General features: G+C 36.4%; 1 protein-coding gene across 1 annotated transcript in view; it reads right to left on the minus strand.

Annotated features, from left to right (window-relative positions):
- ARHGEF38 (Rho guanine nucleotide exchange factor (GEF) 38) overlaps window positions 1-12,476 on the minus strand; it is a gene marked incomplete at its 5' end in the record, with an annotated part of 76,931 nt that extends 64,455 nt beyond the window's left edge. The window contains one exon of the mRNA XM_008583899.1: window positions 12,353-12,476. Within this exon, the coding sequence (XP_008582121.1) occupies window positions 12,353-12,476 (124 nt within the window). The remainder of the gene's footprint in view (window positions 1-12,352) is intronic.
- Between the last annotated feature and the right edge of the window lie 4,996 nt (window positions 12,477-17,472).

Here is a 17,472-nt window from a genome sequence, read left to right on the forward strand (position 1 = left end):
ATCAACACAATTTTTCTTTTTTTTTATTTGGTAGGAAAATATTTTTGGAGAAATCTGACTAGTTGAAGGATTTCTTTTCTACACATAGCATTTTATTTAAAAATTTTGTGAAACTATGACATGAACTATTACTTATAAAGAGTTTAAAGTAGAAAGTTACCGGTATTACCAAGAAAAAATATGCAATAAGTTCAACTCTAAAAACCGACTAAGATGATATAAATAAGAATTTTAGTTAAAATCTTAAGCATAAATTATGGTCTTAGGTATATCCCAAAAGAAAGTTATCTGTGATTCTAAGTAAAACTTGTTTGCTAAGACCGAGTATTCAGCATACAGAGAAGGCGATGGGTCAGCTCCAAGGACAGAGGGCAGATATGGCCAACTCTCTGGAAAGAAGGTCTGAGATCTGAGTTTGGTGATACAGGCCTCTGGCTGTCATTTCCCTGAGATTTACTGGCAGCTTTCACCCATGAGTTCCAGGGAGCACTCCCCATACTCGGCTTATCTTCCTTGGATGGGAACCCAGCTGCCGGGGCTAAGCAAGGCAGTAGATTAGCCAGCCAAGACGCCGGATCATTGATACGCTTTTCCCCTTGCTTTCCCAGCCTCACTATGTTCTCCAGTGGAGGGTAAAGTGGGAAAGTGAGAGGGAAGAAGTCTCATTTAGGTCCTACCTGCCCTGGGGATAAAACTGACTGCTGAGGACACCCAAGGGACTCTGCTTAGGGTTATAGAATTCAAACCAAATACAGGTGGCAGGTGGGACCTGCAGCCATGGGAAGAAAACAAGCATATCCCTTGAGTATCAATTTTATTAAGATGTTTGAAGAAAAAAGCATTGTTTTCTTATAAGAGTTGACTGGAAAACTTATAAATGAGTTCTGAAGATAAAATAAGACTTCAAAGTTATTATATGCCTGGGGCTGTGCCTTCAGGTTATAACTCCACACTCCCTGGGGCTTATGACATTTCTCTTCTTATTTCAGGAATATTTTGGTAAAAGTTTGTCAGAAGCACTAGAGTAAGATAAATTCAGAAAAATTCATCTGTTGGATTTGACATTTCTGAGATCCCTGGTGATGTGGTAACAGCATTCTCAAAGAAGTGGTTTGAGGAGGGAGTGAGAGCTGAGGAAGTGGAACCAATGAGGGGAGCTGGATTGTGAAGAGGAAAACAGAGAAAGGAAGGGAGCCAGAGCTGAGGGTGGGGTCCTGTCCACGACCAATGCTGTGTCCAGTGCCAGGAAGGATGCTGTCACAGTTGTGGTGGGGCCTCCAGAGAAGGGGACATTCTGCAGCTGACATGGCATCCTCCCAGCACCTCTAGCCCTGGGAAGTGGACTGGCAGCTGGGCAGCATTAGTGGGCAGGGAGATAGACAGGGTATGGAATGGAAAGAACTCTGGCCGGTATTTGGAAGAGCTAGGGTCCCCTTTAAACTGTGTCCAGAGTTAGGGATGTAAGTGGAATGAATCAGGCTCTCACTATTTTTGTCCCAACAATGAAAGCAATGCTCTTTAAGTATTAGTCCGGCTCTAACATTCAAGAATACACTTGATGATTACAGTAATTGGCTTCCTGGGTACTTTAACTCCAGTTGGGGATTTTTATAACAACTAACATATTGAAATAACAATATAAATAAATAACATATTGAAATAAATAACATTGGCTCCCTGAGAAAGTTAAGGTTTTTGTTGGCTGGATTAGAAAGAGGTACAATAACTTTTCCTTACTCAAGGTTGATAACACTGAGGAAGACCCCACGATTCTCCATTTATCTCACTTTCGTAAATACCTCCCTTGAGAATGCTTGCCTCTGCTACCACTCGTTGCTCTTTACTACACAGCAGCCTCTGAAAACAATGCTGGAAGACTCCGTTACAACAGCAACAACAATCTGTGTGCCAGCCAGCACACCGGGCACTTATTGTTATGTTTATAATTTATTCACTCAGTAAGTCCTTACTGGTGACACTGTTCTGGGTGCTGGTGACACAACAGTCACAAAACAGACAAGAATTCTTCCTCTCATGGAGCTTACATTCTGCAAGGGGTGTGCCCTATGTCTTGTATGCTCTGCCATGGAGATCTTGCTATTACCGTTTAAAATATGAACAAATGAATGTGGCACCCATTGTTAGTTGCTTGTCTAGTCTTCCTTCTTCCAAACTCACAGAATTTGGACTGGCAATGCACCCAGTTAAAAATACTGACCTTTCCCCAAATCTCTGGTATTTAGATGGCCAACTGTGTGTGCAAGGGTGTGTGTTTGTGTGTGTGTATGTGTGTGTATGTGAAATGAAATAATATGCGTGCAAAGTGAAGTGGGGTATACTCATAGAAGGAAGTCACTGGGAAGTGGCTATATTCCCCACAAATGGATAAAGGTCATGAGGAGCTGGATTTGCTCTTGTTGCTTGCAGGAAGCAACAGCTGGAAGTGGAGTAGCTGCACTGAGGCCATGATGTCAAAAGCCACATGATAAAGATTGTGAAGGAAATGCTGCAAGGAGCCAGCAACAGCTGCTCCAGTCCTGGGCTATAGACTTACGGATTTCTTATTAGGTGAGAAAAAATAAGCCCCTTTTTTATTAAGCCCTTTTGGCCAGGTTTCCGCTCTAGGCAGGTAATTGTAATCCTAACTGATCCAGGTGAGTTGCCCACAGCCACAGAGCTAGTGGCGACACGGCTAGAACCAAAACACACATCTGTTTCACTCCACAGGTCATGCTCTTTCTGGGCTATGGTGCACCTTCAAGATTGCTCCCCTATCCATGTACTTCTCATTTTAGCTTCCTGGAGATTGGGGAAGTGTTCAGGAACACAAAGGACTCTTACACTCCTAGGATTTTGGACTTTATTAGTATGTGTCTTCTGTGCAATATTTGACTTTTCTTAGGTCCATTTAAATCTGGCTTTAACTCTCCAATGCTCCTCCCTGCACAGCTAAGCCACCAACCTCCAGTAGCAGGCTCCATCAGTACAACATCCTAGATTCTTACCATTCTCCTCAGAGAACAGGACTGTAGGGCTTTTACTAAGCCACCTTTGTTTTATTTTTATTGCAAGAAATAAGTTCCAGCAGCCCTGCAACCTTACTCAGGAGACTGGAGGTCCAATCCCCTCATTCCAGCCTGGTGGCTGCTTCCTGTTGATTTTTCCTTTCCTGTGTGGATTTATGACTATGAAAACCCTATATTTTTCTTCATATTCTCTCAAGCTTTCCCATTACTGCCAACATTTAGAATAAAATGCCCTGACCTTTAAGCTGCTGCATCTGGGTCTCCCCAGCCCACCCAACCCCCACCTGCTGGCCTAACACATTTCTGTATGCAGCTCCAGGACCCTCCCAACCTCTCCCAGCTGGCCAGAATTAACTAGGTCAAACCTATCTGTGTACTGAGTTAAACACAAACACACAAACCCACAATAACAATAATAATACTGGAAAACTCATTCAGGTGAGCATCTTCCACACAGCATTAACACATGGTTTATTGAAATAGAGCTACCTACACCCTCATAACGTACACTATCTGCTTCTGTAGAATTGCTTGCTTAATCTAAGTAACTCCATTTTGCCCCATCTGACCTGCAGACTACCCCCACTTCTGCATAAGAAACCATTGACCTTCTGATAGAAACAAAAAACAATTGCATAGAAATAGGAGCCATACACAGTGAATTATTACATGGGAACAGAAACATACACAATGAAAACTTGTATGCTTGATTGCTCAAACGGCTCGTTCTCGGCCTCTGTAACCTAGCCCTCTAGCTTGCTTTGTGCACCTGGACAAACCCGTGTGCCAATGGGATATAGTTTTTGCCTTTAAAAACCCTACAAGACCAAGGCCCAAGGCCGTTCTTCCTTGGTTGCTCCTTGGGAGATGGTCAATGGCCAGCTGGAGTGAATAAACTGCCCTTTTCTGCATGAGTGGCGTGTAAGTGCATTTCTTGTGGGAGGGTGGCTCACAACATTATCAGTGACTAATGCTCTTCTCACAAGTAGCACATTTCTTCTTCAGGGACTTATAAGAGAAAGTGCTTTAGGAGAGCAATGTACTGCTGTAGAACAAAAGTAGAACAACTGCTATGGTTTAATGTCACCCAAAACTTAGTCACCACTGTGACAATGTAAAGAGGGTGGGAAATCCTATTATGGTTTGAAAGGTAGGGCCTTGAAGAGGTGATTAGATTGTTGGACCGTGCCATAGTGAATGGATTAATAATGGTGGTCTTTTTTTTATTACTTTGAAGCATTACAACAGGCAAACACATATTAGAGGACACAATTGCTGTTTTGGTTATTTATTGCTATGTAACAAACCACCCCAAAGCTCAGTGGCTTAAAACAACAATCATTTTGATTTTCTCTCACAATTTTGTGGGTTGGCTGGGCTGAGTGTGTGGTTCTTCTGCTCTACTTGATGTCCACTGGAACTGCAGTCATCCAAAGCCTTGACGAGGCTGTAATGTCTAAGATGGCTCATTCACAAGTCTGGTGCCTTGGCAGGTACAGTTGGAAATTTGGCCTCAGCTGGGATGCTGGGCTAGCTGGGCTAGCTGGGCTGCTCTCTCTCCATATGGCCTTTCTACATGGTATTTCCAGCAGAGTAGCTGGCCTTCTTAAATAACAGGCTCCCAAAATCACAAAAGTAGAAGTTGTCAGGCTTTCTTAAGGCTTAGGCACAGTGCCATTTCCACTGCATCGTATCAGTTAGTGAATCAGAGTGTCAGTCCAGAGTCGATATAGGACTAGACTACATTGCAACATGCATATTAGGAGGCTTGGTCCATTGAGGGCCAGCTTTGGAGACTAGCTACTGCAATTGCTGTTTGCTCTACCAAATGTAGAAATGATACTTGCTATGTTAAAATCCCCTTTAAAGAAGAAAATGCATCATCATATTAGATATATAAATCATCAAATGTATAGATATTGGTAGCGTCAAGAAACCACACACATTCAGCAAATCTAGCAAATCTAATTTGTTTGAAAAACATGATTGGTACTTCAGAAAAAAATTTACATTTTATTCAATTGTTACAAACTTAAGAAATCAAGCTTAGGGCTGGCCTGTGGCTCACTTGGGAGAGTATGGTGCTGATAACACCAAGGCCAAGGGTTCGGATCCCTATATACGGATGGCCGGTTAGCTCACTTGGGAGAGCATGGTGCTGACGACACCAAGTCAAGGGTTAAGATCCCCTTACCGGTCATCTTTAAAAAAAAAAAAAAAAAAAAAAAATCAGGCTTAGTAAATAGATGGGTAAATTTAATATTATCATGATAATTTAGTAACTTCATGTATTTGATATTACTAAGCATAGAAACTGGGTTGTCATTCCTTATACATGATTTTATTTAATCTTTCATAAAAACCACATGGGGTAGGTGTTATTGCCTCTCAATTTCCCAGTAAGAAACTGAAGTTCAATGAGGTTTTGTAACTTCCCTAAGATCACGTATCTAGCAATAGGTTGGGATAGGACATAATCTAAGTAAACCTGACATTGAAATCCACATGTTCTTAAATTCTACACTTATCTTATTTGTTTTGTTCTTGCTAATCATTTTTTAAAATTGTTACAGAGTGATCAACTTATGTGGAAACAAGAGCCACATCTCATACTCCCATCTCTAAAAATTTAAAACCTATTTACTATCTAGACACTCTGCTTAAGTCAAGATTTTAAACATCTACTTTTCATCTTGGCATGATAGATAATTCCCTCAGAGCTCTCAGATTTGCAAGCATACATCTCTGCGTTTAAATTTGAATTTCATCCAAAACCCCAAGTTTATTCTTGAGTAAAATACTCCTCCTGGTTTATCTAGGTATCAGGAAAATTTCCCCTTTGGCACTAAAGCTGTAAATCACAAACTTATTTGTGCCCTCTAAGGACAGAGATATGAGACACCTGTGCTTTTTATTTTGTGATAAAATGATTTTGGAAACATCTCACCAAAAAATCAGTTTATCTTATGAAATGTAAGTGCTTAGGTGAAAGGTTTAGGGTTGGAATTTCCAGTGAACTGCGTGTTGGTGTATCTACCACATATGGATCATGGAGGCCCCTTCGGCACTACGCTCCAGCACTTCAGACTCCTACTGCCCTTTACAGGAACTTCACATACTCTCCTGCCTTGAGGTCTTTAGCCCATTTCTCATTTAGACAACTTTTTGTGCCCAATCTCCACCTTTCTAAATCCTTCAAGTCCAAGCCTCAAGAGGCTCATTCCAAATCAATCTCATCATCTGAGCTGAAATAAGTGAATTTCTCCTCTGTGAATCTCTGTATTAGTTAGCTATTACTACAGGAAAAAATTACCCCCAAACCGAAAGGCTTTAAACGACTGTTTGTTCACGATTCTATGGGTTGACAATTGGGCAGGGATTAGCTAGGATGTCTTCATGTGCTGCTGATGGTGTTGGGGGTTGGCTGTGGGCTGCCGGGCAGCTGAGGAGGACCTTAATCACATGCCCAAGGCCTTGCCTGGGTTGCTTGGAATGACTTGGTGATTTGGGCTTCTATCTTCATGAGCAAAGATCAGAAGTCATACTGCTGTTATAGAACATCATTTTTTTCTTTTCTTTTCTTTTTTTCTTTTTTGGTGGTTGGACAGTACAGGGATCAAACCTTATATCCTGGTGTTAATTAGCACCACGCTCTAACCAACTGAGTAACCAGCCAGCCCTTAGAACATCATTTTGACTCATTCTATTGATCAAAGCAAGTCACAAGGCCAGCCCAGATACAAAGGGTGAGGATGGTAAAATAAAACTCCAACTGATTTTGCACGCTCTAACCAACTGAGTAACCAGCCAGCCCTTAGAACATCATTTTGACTCATTCTATTGGTCAAAGCAAGTCACAAGGCCAGCCCAGATACAAAGGGTGAGGATGGTAAAATAAAACTCCAACTGATTTTGTTTTCAAATATGGCCTTACTGTTTTAATTTTTTAAATAAATCATCTGTTATCTTCTTCCAAGTTGCAGTTTATGATTGGTGACTCTGAAATTATAAACATTTTCACTGAGTTTTCTCTAAATCATAATATTTAATATTTTTTAAACTTTTAACTAACTTTAAATTTATAGAACAGCTGAAAAAATAGTATAGATAGTTTTCAAATATCCTCACCCAGCTTCCCCAATAGTAACATCTTACATTACCATAATACAATTGTCAGAAAAAGGAAATTAACTTTGGTGCAATACTATTAACAAAACTAAACACCTTATTTGAATTTCAACACTAATGTTCTTTCAATGTTCTAGGATCTATGCAGGCTCCCACTTGCATTTGTCACTCCTCCTTAGTTTCCTGAAGGCAGTTCCTCCGTCTTGCCTTATCTTTTATGACCTTAATCCTTTACAAGAGTATCGATCAGTTACTTTGTCAAGTGTCCTCATTTGAGTTTGTCTGATGATGTGTAATATTTTCTCATGATTGGACACGATTGCGTACTTTTCGGGCAAAAGTACCACAGATTCGATGTTATGTCCTTCTCAGTGCATAAGGTTCATGATGTAGAGTAAGTTATTTTCTGGTGTTGTTGACCTTGATTACTTAGTTAAGGGGGTCCCTGCTGGGTTTCTCACCGTAAAACTGCTATGTTTTCCTTTGAGGTTAATCATTCCGTGGAAAGAAACTTTGAGACTAAGAAAAGTATATTTCTTCTCTAATTTTCACCCTCCAAATCTGGCATCAATCAGTAGATTTCATCTGCAACAGTTATGACTGTGGTGTTTGCCTAATGGTGATTTTCTGTTTTCTTCTTTCCCTCTATATTTATTAGCTGAAATTTACTGTAAGAAAAGCTGTTCTTTCTCCCACTTAATAGTATTTATATCAGTATGGACTCGATATTTATTTTATTCTGTGGGTTATTATCCAATACTAGCATTATTTATTTTACTGCTCAAATTTGTAAACAATAATATCTTAAATTGAGAAAATTCTCTATAAGGAAAATACAGAGTCACCCAGTAAACTCAAAGAAAATTCTGATAAATGAAAAATATTTAAATTCTAATTATATATTTTTATGTATTAAAAAATGAAATATTTTCATAGGTACTGTCTTTTTGCCTCCATTTGGATTCTTTATTTTTGCAAAATAAAACTCATCTAATAAGTTCTTTCTATTTATGATTTTTGAATATTTTTCCAAATGTAGATCCATTAAAAGCTTTTTTCATAAATCAAATTTTCCAAGTAAAATTACAGAATTTCAAAATTAAGTGTTTTACACATGAGCTCTCAGTGTTCAATTTTTTTTTTAGCTCATTTCCTGTTTTTATAGGGATAAATTTCAATGTTTTCCTGTTTACAATTTTTGTTTCCAGTAATTGAAATTCATCAAGATTAAAAATCTGAAGTTATTTTTCCCTTTGTTTGTTGAATATCCTAACTAAAGACTTCCGACTGATTTTGAACAAAATGCAATACAATTTCAAAGGTCTTGTTTATAAAAATAGCCCAATGTCATTGTAGGAACTTTGGTTGATTTATAAAGTGGTACTTCAGAGAATTAAACATTTATGAAAACTGATTAATGACCAGCAGCAAAGAGTCTACCATCATGCATAAGATTATTTTTTAATTCATCATCAACTTTATCCTTTAAATATTGTCATTCACTCTCATTTTGTGTATATAAAAGTATGTGTAAATTTTGACTAGTTTCCATTTTGATTAATAAAATATCACAGCTTTATTATACATGCATCACAATCAATTTCAAGTACACTCCTGATCCACAGATTTTTATTTTAATAAAAACATTGTTTTACTCTGATGATGTGCTTCACCAATATTTGTATTCATATTATCATTTGCAGTCACAATATTTAATTTTTAAGTTAAAGTGACAGTAGCATTTATAATAAGGTCAGATTATTCACCTTTGACACAATAAACTTCCAAAAGCTTTTCTTTGGTTCTGTGAATTGGATTTTTAAAAGTCTTAACCATTACTGGAATTAACTGATTTTCTATTTGATTCATCTGCTCACACTGATATAAAACTGTCATCATTTAACTGTTGGCAAAACTATTCTGCTAATTATGTCAACTCCTTAGTAGCCAATGCTTTACATTTCTTTTAGGTGCAAGGAAACTTGGAATTAAAAATGAGTGAAATTAATTTAGGATAGCTCTCGTTTGACCTAAATGAAAAGTCATGCAAAACAGATTGATATTTAAACACACCTTAAACAGCTGCATGCGTTAAATCACTTATTTTGAGCACAGTCTTTTTAAAATAATGACTAACTTTTGACATAGATGTTGCTGCTTCTTCAGTGGATTTCTGACTGCTGGCTGTCTTATGTCTTATGTGGCTGTCTATGGTGGATGGTAAGTATTTTGTATGTTATACGTTCATCATCAACTTTCTTAAGAAACAGAAAATCAGTTATTTATATTAAACATGAATATGCTAAATCCTTGCTTCTGAAAGGTTTTATTGCAAAATAAAATAAGCATACCAAGCAATAAAAAAGAATTGCATTGTAGATTTATACCTACAATAGGTAACCAAACTCTATAGAAAGAGCATCCGATGCTCTGTACCAGGGCTGCTCAGCCACTATTTCCCATACATATTTTCCTTACATCTAATCTATAGTTGATGTCCCATTAATCCCATTGACTAGCATCTTGGTGCTTCATGCCTGTCACAGGTCATGGCATGGGCCGTGACACACCAGCTGTTGCACCCAATGGATGGCAGGATCTGCAGCATCAAATACCTCTCCCACCCCCAAAACAGGAAGGAGTTAGCTGTTCCTCGCTACTTATGTCCAAACGTCATCATTTTATCAGCCAGTGCCCGGCACGTGGCACTTCAAAGGAAAATGTAAGTTTCCTTGACACTAGAAAAGATCAGGAAAAAAGAGATGAGCTGTGATGCTGAGTTTACCCTGTGTAAACTCTGAACTCTGTTGACTACACATGCCTCTGACACCCTACTAAAAGACACTGCCTCGAGAATTGAAGTATGATGTAGAGGTCTTATAAAATATCTTGTGCTGCAACTAATAATAATGGTACCTTTTTAAAAAGGAAAAATCTAGGACAAATGTTACACTACAACGAATACTTCAGCAATTGGCTAAAACCAGTCTGTTCTGGATGAACCAGGATGCATGGTCATCCTAAACCTGGACTTGTCTTTGACTTAAAAAGGAAAAATCTAGGACAAATGTTACACTACAACGAATACTTCAGCAATTGGCTAAAAACAGTCTGTTCTGGATGAACCAGGATGCATGGTCATCCTAAACCTGGACTTGTCTTTGACTCCAACACATGAACAACCCCCTAAATCTCGTTTATGATTTCTTATACTTTTTCTTGAAACGATTGCTTGTTTTCTATTCTACTGTATCTGCCTTAGCCTAAAGTCTTGCTAACACATGCTTGTAAGATTTATAGCAGCCTATTTACTGGTCTAGGACTCAATTTTTCCTTCTATTTCTTATCTTCACACCTACTGCATTTTTCTTTCTCCAGAAATTTTGTGTCTGAGAGAAACTTTGTGAGACTTTGTGTCTCATACCTTTGCTGAAAAATCTTTTAATGGCTTCTTGTTACCCATACAGCAAATTACAGACTTTGATTTCAAGTATAGTCAGTCCCTATTCTGTGCTTCCAGACTCATCTCTCACTCTCCCCTGGCATGAATCCTTTAGTCACCATTTCCTAAACATGCTTGGCATTTAGCATTTGCTGTTCATGCTGTTACTTCCATTTAGAATCTTCTCCACAACCCAAACCCTACTTGTAGAAATCTTACCTGGGTAAGTATCTTTAAGCTCAAGTATCATCTTCAAGAATCCTTTGATTTCCATCTAGAAATGTTTACTTTATCTTCTGAAGTTCTGCAGTAGTGTAGGAACTACTCTGATGGTGTATTATACATGTACTTTCAATTCAGGGAGCTGTTTGATTGCAAGTTCTTGAAGGACAGAGACGATCTCTTTTGTCTTTTGATACCCAACAATGCCATACAGCACCTTATTCTTTGAGTATGCTCTATTTCATAACTATTCACTGATTGAATTTGGAAATGAATGGCCAATGAATCCATACTCAGGTCGTAATGAATATAGTCCTTCTTTTAGAAAATATTTTTACAATGTATTGGGAACACCTAATCACAAGGAAAAATTGAATTTAAACCTGTCTGTGGCGAAATATTTTTGACTGGGCTGGACTTTCAGTTTGCAAAAACACTGCAAGTACCCAAGTCATTTCTTTCACTATTCTATAAGATCAGCCTTGCTTATTAAGCTGTGCCACCATAAATACAAACAAGACCAATTTTATGCTATTTGTATAACCCCAACAAATAAGTGGTAACAAATAAAGACATAAACAGTAAATATATAAGGTGTTTGTTTTTGTCTATGCATGTGTCTCAAAGAAAGGATCCACATAAAACTGCTAACAGTGGTTACTTGTGGGGAAGACAGTGGCATTGGAGGGGTGTGTGAAAAGGACTTTTACTGTTATTCTATGTACTCCTGAATTATTTTCATATTTTTGTAATATGCATATATTGTATGTTATGTGTGAAATAGAAAAATGATAATTTTTTACAAAGAATTCTTAGCCTACATGGCACTATGGGTATAATATCTTAGATGTACAAGCTGCCTTCAAGGAATTCACAACACAGTATTCCCTTTCAAGTTCCCAAGAAATGGAGAGAATAAAAATTTGGCCCAACACTTTTCAAATTATTTTCTCTGTTGTTATTTTTAAAAATGTTACCAGAGTAAAAAAATAAACATATCTATGACTGAGAGTAAAACAGTCTATTTGGAAAGCAATAATATAGAAAAAAAAAGGAAAAGCATGGAAAAAGTGGAACTTGTGTAAGTTTTTTATAAATCACATAAACTAGTTTTGTAAAAAAATTACTATATAAAAATCAATCGATTCATAGGCATAAGATCTGAAAAACATTGTGACTGAAATCAGTAAAGCTACTAAAATATTTAAATAATTAATTGTTTAAAGATCATGTAAGTCTTAGCCATAAAACAAAATGAAAGAACATCTGGAATGCAAAGAGGTTGAATGAAAGATTGGAAATTAAAAAGCAAATGGTGTGCTTAGTGCTACTAAGGGACTTCAGCAAATGGATATAAACCCATTTGAAAATAAATACAGAGTTTGTGTAATTACAATGAGCCTGAAGATGGGTTTAGCATTTATTTATCTCCTGGGAAGCTTGGTGAGTCAGAAACATAAAATCAAAGCTAAGGGAGGCTATTAAAATATTATTTCCTGTTGTAGTGTAGAATTCAAGGAGAGAATAAACATACCGATTACTTGCATGGCTGGTTCCACGTCTGTTGTGGCCTCTTCCAGCAGCGACAGCAGCTTGGCTGATATCTGATGCACAGATTCAATGTTGCTAAACAAGCTATCCACGTCCAGCCTATCAATCTGAAGAAACACAAACATTGAGCACCAGCTGACAGAAAGAGAAGCTCTGTATTTAGGATGTTTTCTCCTGCTAAACAGTAAAGCACTTTCTGTGCCAGCCCATGCTACCTCCATCAATTGTTTCTGTAAATATTCTTATTTAGGATTTCTAAAGTAAATGTGCAGTTTTTCATTTAGGAAATTGAGATGGTGCTTCTGTTACCTCTGTCATTTTCATCCTTTTGAATATATTTTTAATCCATCTACATATTCTTATAAAAACAAGAGTGGGAAGAGATTTGGGCCTACTTGGTATTTTTATTAACTGCCCTCTATGAAAGTATGTAGTAGTGTCTATGAATTTAGAATATTTTGCTGCTTATACAGCAAAAGTTAGACCTGATTTTAGGCAAGTAGCTATTTTCAAACCTGTTTTTAAACCACTGATATTCTCAAAGTGATGACACAATATGCTGGGTTGCTTCTTGGTTTTTTTTTTTTTTGGTGAAAGAAATATGAATGGAAATCTTCAATGGACATATTCTACTAATTAGGGATTTATCATATTTTGTAATTTCATGCATACCCTCAAAAACCAATACAATCATTCTTAGATCTTATAGCTGGTTCTTATAATTATTTATTCATTCATCCATCATTTTATCAGGTATTTCCTGAGCACCTTCTATGTACCAAAATTGTCATAGAAGCCAAACTCTGTCATAGGTAGTGGGTGATTAGTAGAGGGATAGCCAATTATCCTCAGCTATCTGAGTATGGTGAGATACACACTCTGATTTTGTTGGGTCTTATTCAAAATCTTTCCCTTCAGTTTAAGTTAGATCTCCTTTCATAATCAAATAGTGTCCAGTTAGGAACAACCACATCCCTACAGCAGGGAACAGAAGTAGATACTATTTACCCATGACGTATTGTGCATGAGGTCATATGTGGATAACTAAGCCTTCAATAATCAAGTCGTGGAGGAACTTCAAAGATGAAAAACAGAGTTGCTGGCCCAAAACCAGATCAGCAAAATTAGAGGCAAGAGAGTGACAGAAAGTCCAGTTAAGGAAAAAGGGCCAAGAAATTAAGGGAAAATAGGACAAGGAATGTAAGACAAGAAGCAGACCTGGAGGAATTCTGGAGATGAAGACTAATGACTGCAGCTTCTTTCCTATGCTTTCAGAATCAATTTCTTTAGGTGTGCTAGGTCTATTTAAGAGGTAGAAGGGAGAAAAAGCAGCATGCTTGTCTTTTTATTCCATCCTCTTTTGATGTTGGCCCATATGTTGTTCCCGATATTGAATACAGATACTGTTTTGGTGAGGATATTTTGTCATTGATCTTGGAAGCATGACCTCACATTGCACCTTTTAAAAATGTGGACAGGTGGCCAGTTATCTCAGTTGGTTAGAGCATGGTGTTATAACACCAAAGACAAGGGTTCGGATCCCCATACCAGCCAGCCACCAAAAAAATAAATAAGTAGGATAAAATGTGGTGACTGTGTCGGGTATTTCCTATGCAGTATGGTCTTGCTAAATGTTATGCGCAACATTTCTTTCAGCCATCTTGGGAAATTTCTCACTTTCCTATCGTTAGTCTCATCCTCAGGATAACTCCTAGCCTCATTTGTAATCAAGTCCATATGATTGTATATAGCGGCTTATTTCAGAATAGGATCAGACGATTTTTTTTATTTTTACTGTTTTTATGTATTCTGAAATTATATCTCCATACTAATTATTACATTGCAATAAATTTTGGCTCTCAGGGTCTTTAATCCAGTGTTTCACAAAATGTTCCTTTATTAAGCATTCCTTTAAAAGAAGGGGGTACATGTGGCTCTTTTGCCTGAAATCTAGGGATATTCAAGACTTCCAATTTCTATATTAAAAAGCATATTTAATTTTATGCAAAATATCTAAAAGTCATATTATGGTTATAAGGCTCTTTTTGTCAATTATCACTTAATGATAATTAAATTATCATTAATTAATCAACTTATGAAATTATCATTTGATGATAATTTATCATTATCAATGGCTCAAAACTCACATATCTCTGAGTATCACTGATTTAACGTATCCCTTATTCTAAAGAATTGCCTTATGTGTTGGATGTTAATTAAATACACAAAGGTGGAATTTTACATAGTGCAAGATATATTTTCCAAAAGTTGTGTATGAATCAAAGTTTTGTAGTTTTGTACTGGTTGTATATTTCTGCAAATCGATTTTGAAATGAATCTTTCTAAAATGTGAAGTTTCATACCCTAATTTACTTTGCTTTATAAGATAAATGATTAAATGTAATTTATAGGAATTATTGTCATTATTAATTATTATAATAATTATTATTTCATTTTGTTGTGGAAACTTTATTCTGAGGAACTCGAAGTGCTTCATATTTATTATCTCATATATCACTCCAACTTCTCTCTTTTATGAACCAGTTTGAAGATAGGGAAACTAATGCAGAATGAAAAGAGGTACCATGCTCAAACTTATGCAAGAAGTTCAGGACAGAGCTCGAACCAGAAATTGACCTTTTAGTCCTATGCCTCAGTCCGTTACCAACAAATATTAATAATAGAGTTCTTTGCCATCTCTTTTTGGATTTTTTGGTTTGTTCTTGAGTTTTTTACCAAGTTGTCATTTCTACAATTTCCCAAGGTCAGTATCCTGAATATCTGTCTAATTTAGATTATTAATCCATTTAGCAAGGATTTAATTCTACATTCTATCTATAATCATAGCTCAGTGCAAAAAATATTAAATAACAAAAACATAGTCTTTAATTCCATTTCTTCCTGAAGGACAGAAAGGATTAAAACATCAATTGGCCTGCTTTCAATCACCCACATCACCATGAGCCCATGGGGATTCTGTAAATCATAAAATGAATTCACATTCAGTCACTGCTATGCCAGGGAACAAACAAATGCCTGATCCAAATAGGCTTTTAAAACTTACAGATGATTTTATGATTACTGATATAAATTCAAGGAAGCATCTATGTATTTATTAATCATTTACTAGAAACAGGCAATGCTCTAAGAGCTTAAATTAAATTGTATTTTAAATGAATTAAAATTCATTTTTTAAAAAAAGATAGTCTAAGTTTTTACTATTTTAAGCCAAGTCAATAAATTCAAACTTACAAAACATAAAAATTAAAGGTCAATGTTTCCATTGACAATTTAATTTGTTGCTTTACAAAAGTATCCATCACAGGCTATCATACTTCAAATAGGAAGTTCCCATTACATTTAAGTAATTACTAGAATTTGAAATCAGGTAGGGTAATGCCTTCAGTTTTGTTCTGTTTACTCAGGATTGCTTTGGCTATTTGGGGTCTTTCATAGTTTCATACAAATTTTAGGATTGTTTTTTATTTCTGTCAAAAATGTCATTGGAATTTTGATAAGGATTGCATTGAATCTGTAGATTGCTTTGGGTAGTATAGACATTTTAACATTAATTCTTCCAATCCATGATCACATGATATCTTTCCATTTATCTGTGTCTTCTTCAAATTATTTCATCAATGCTTTATAGTTTTCAGCAATTTCAAAATCTACTACAAAGCTGTAGTAATCAAAAAGTATGATACTGGAATAGTAACAGACATATACAACAATGGAACAGAATAGAGAGCCCAGAAATAAATCCACACGTTTAAGGTCAATCAATTTTTGATAAAGATGCCAAGAACTCACAATGGAAAGGACAGTTTTTCTTCAATAAATGGTGCTGGAAAAACTGGCTAAATCAAATTAGACCCTCATCTCACCATTTACAAAAATTAACTCAAAATGGATTAAAGACTTTAACGTTAAGACCAGATACTGTATAACTGCCAGAAGAAAAACATACGGGAAAATCTCCATGACATTGATCTGAGCAGTGGTTTTTTTTGGACATGACCTGAAAACATAGGCAATAAAATCAAAAATAAACAAAATTATGTCAAACTAAAAAGCTTCTGCACATCAAAAGAAATAATCATCAGAGTGAAGAGACAACCTAAAGAACGGGAGAAAATATTTGCAAACAATATATCTGATAAAGGGTTAATAGCCAAAATATATAAGAAATTCAAACAACTCAATAGCAAGAAAACAAAACAACACACAAACAATATATCTGATAAAGGGTTAATAGCCAAAATATATAAGAAATTCAAACAACTCAATAGCAAGAAAACAAAACAACACAATTAAAAAATGGACAAAGACCTGAATAGACATTTCTCAAAAAAAGACACACAAATGGCCAAGTACATGAATTAAAAAATGGACAAAGACCTGAATAGACATTTCTCAAAAAAAGACACACAAATGGCCAACAAGTACATAAAAATGTGCTCAACATCACTAACCATCAGAGAAATGCAAATTAAAATCACTATGAAATATGACCTCACACCTGTTAGAATGGCAACTATCAAAAAGACGAAAGATAACAAATGCTAGACAGGATTTGGAAAAAAGACTTTTACACTGTTGGTAGGAATGTAAATTAGTACAGCCATTATAGAAAACAGTATGGCATTTCTTTAAAAAAATTAAAAATAAAACTACCATGTGATCTAGCAATACCACTACTGGGTATATATCCAAAGGAAATGAAATCGCTATGTCAAACAGATGTCTGCAGTGCCATGTTCATTGCAACATCATCACAATAGCCAAGTTATGGACTCAACCTAAGTGTCCCTCAATGGATGAATGGGTAAAGAAAATGTTTATATACATATATATGTACATATGCAATGGAATACTATTCAGCCTTACAGCAGAAGGAAATTCTGTCATTTGTGACTACATGGATGAACCTGGAGGACAGTATGTTAAGTAAAATAAGCCAGGCACAGAAAGACAAATACCACATGATCTCACTTACATGTGGAGTGTAAAAAAGTCAAACTTACAGAAATAGAGAGTAGGATGGAAGATGGCGACAGGTCTGGAGCGGCCGTGCCAGGAGACAGCGCGATCCTGAGAGCTGTG

Source organism: Galeopterus variegatus, unplaced genomic scaffold (genome assembly GCF_000696425.1).
Source record: "Galeopterus variegatus unplaced genomic scaffold, G_variegatus-3.0.2 Scaffold3074, whole genome shotgun sequence".
NCBI classification, from domain to species: domain Eukaryota; kingdom Metazoa; phylum Chordata; class Mammalia; order Dermoptera; family Cynocephalidae; genus Galeopterus; species Galeopterus variegatus.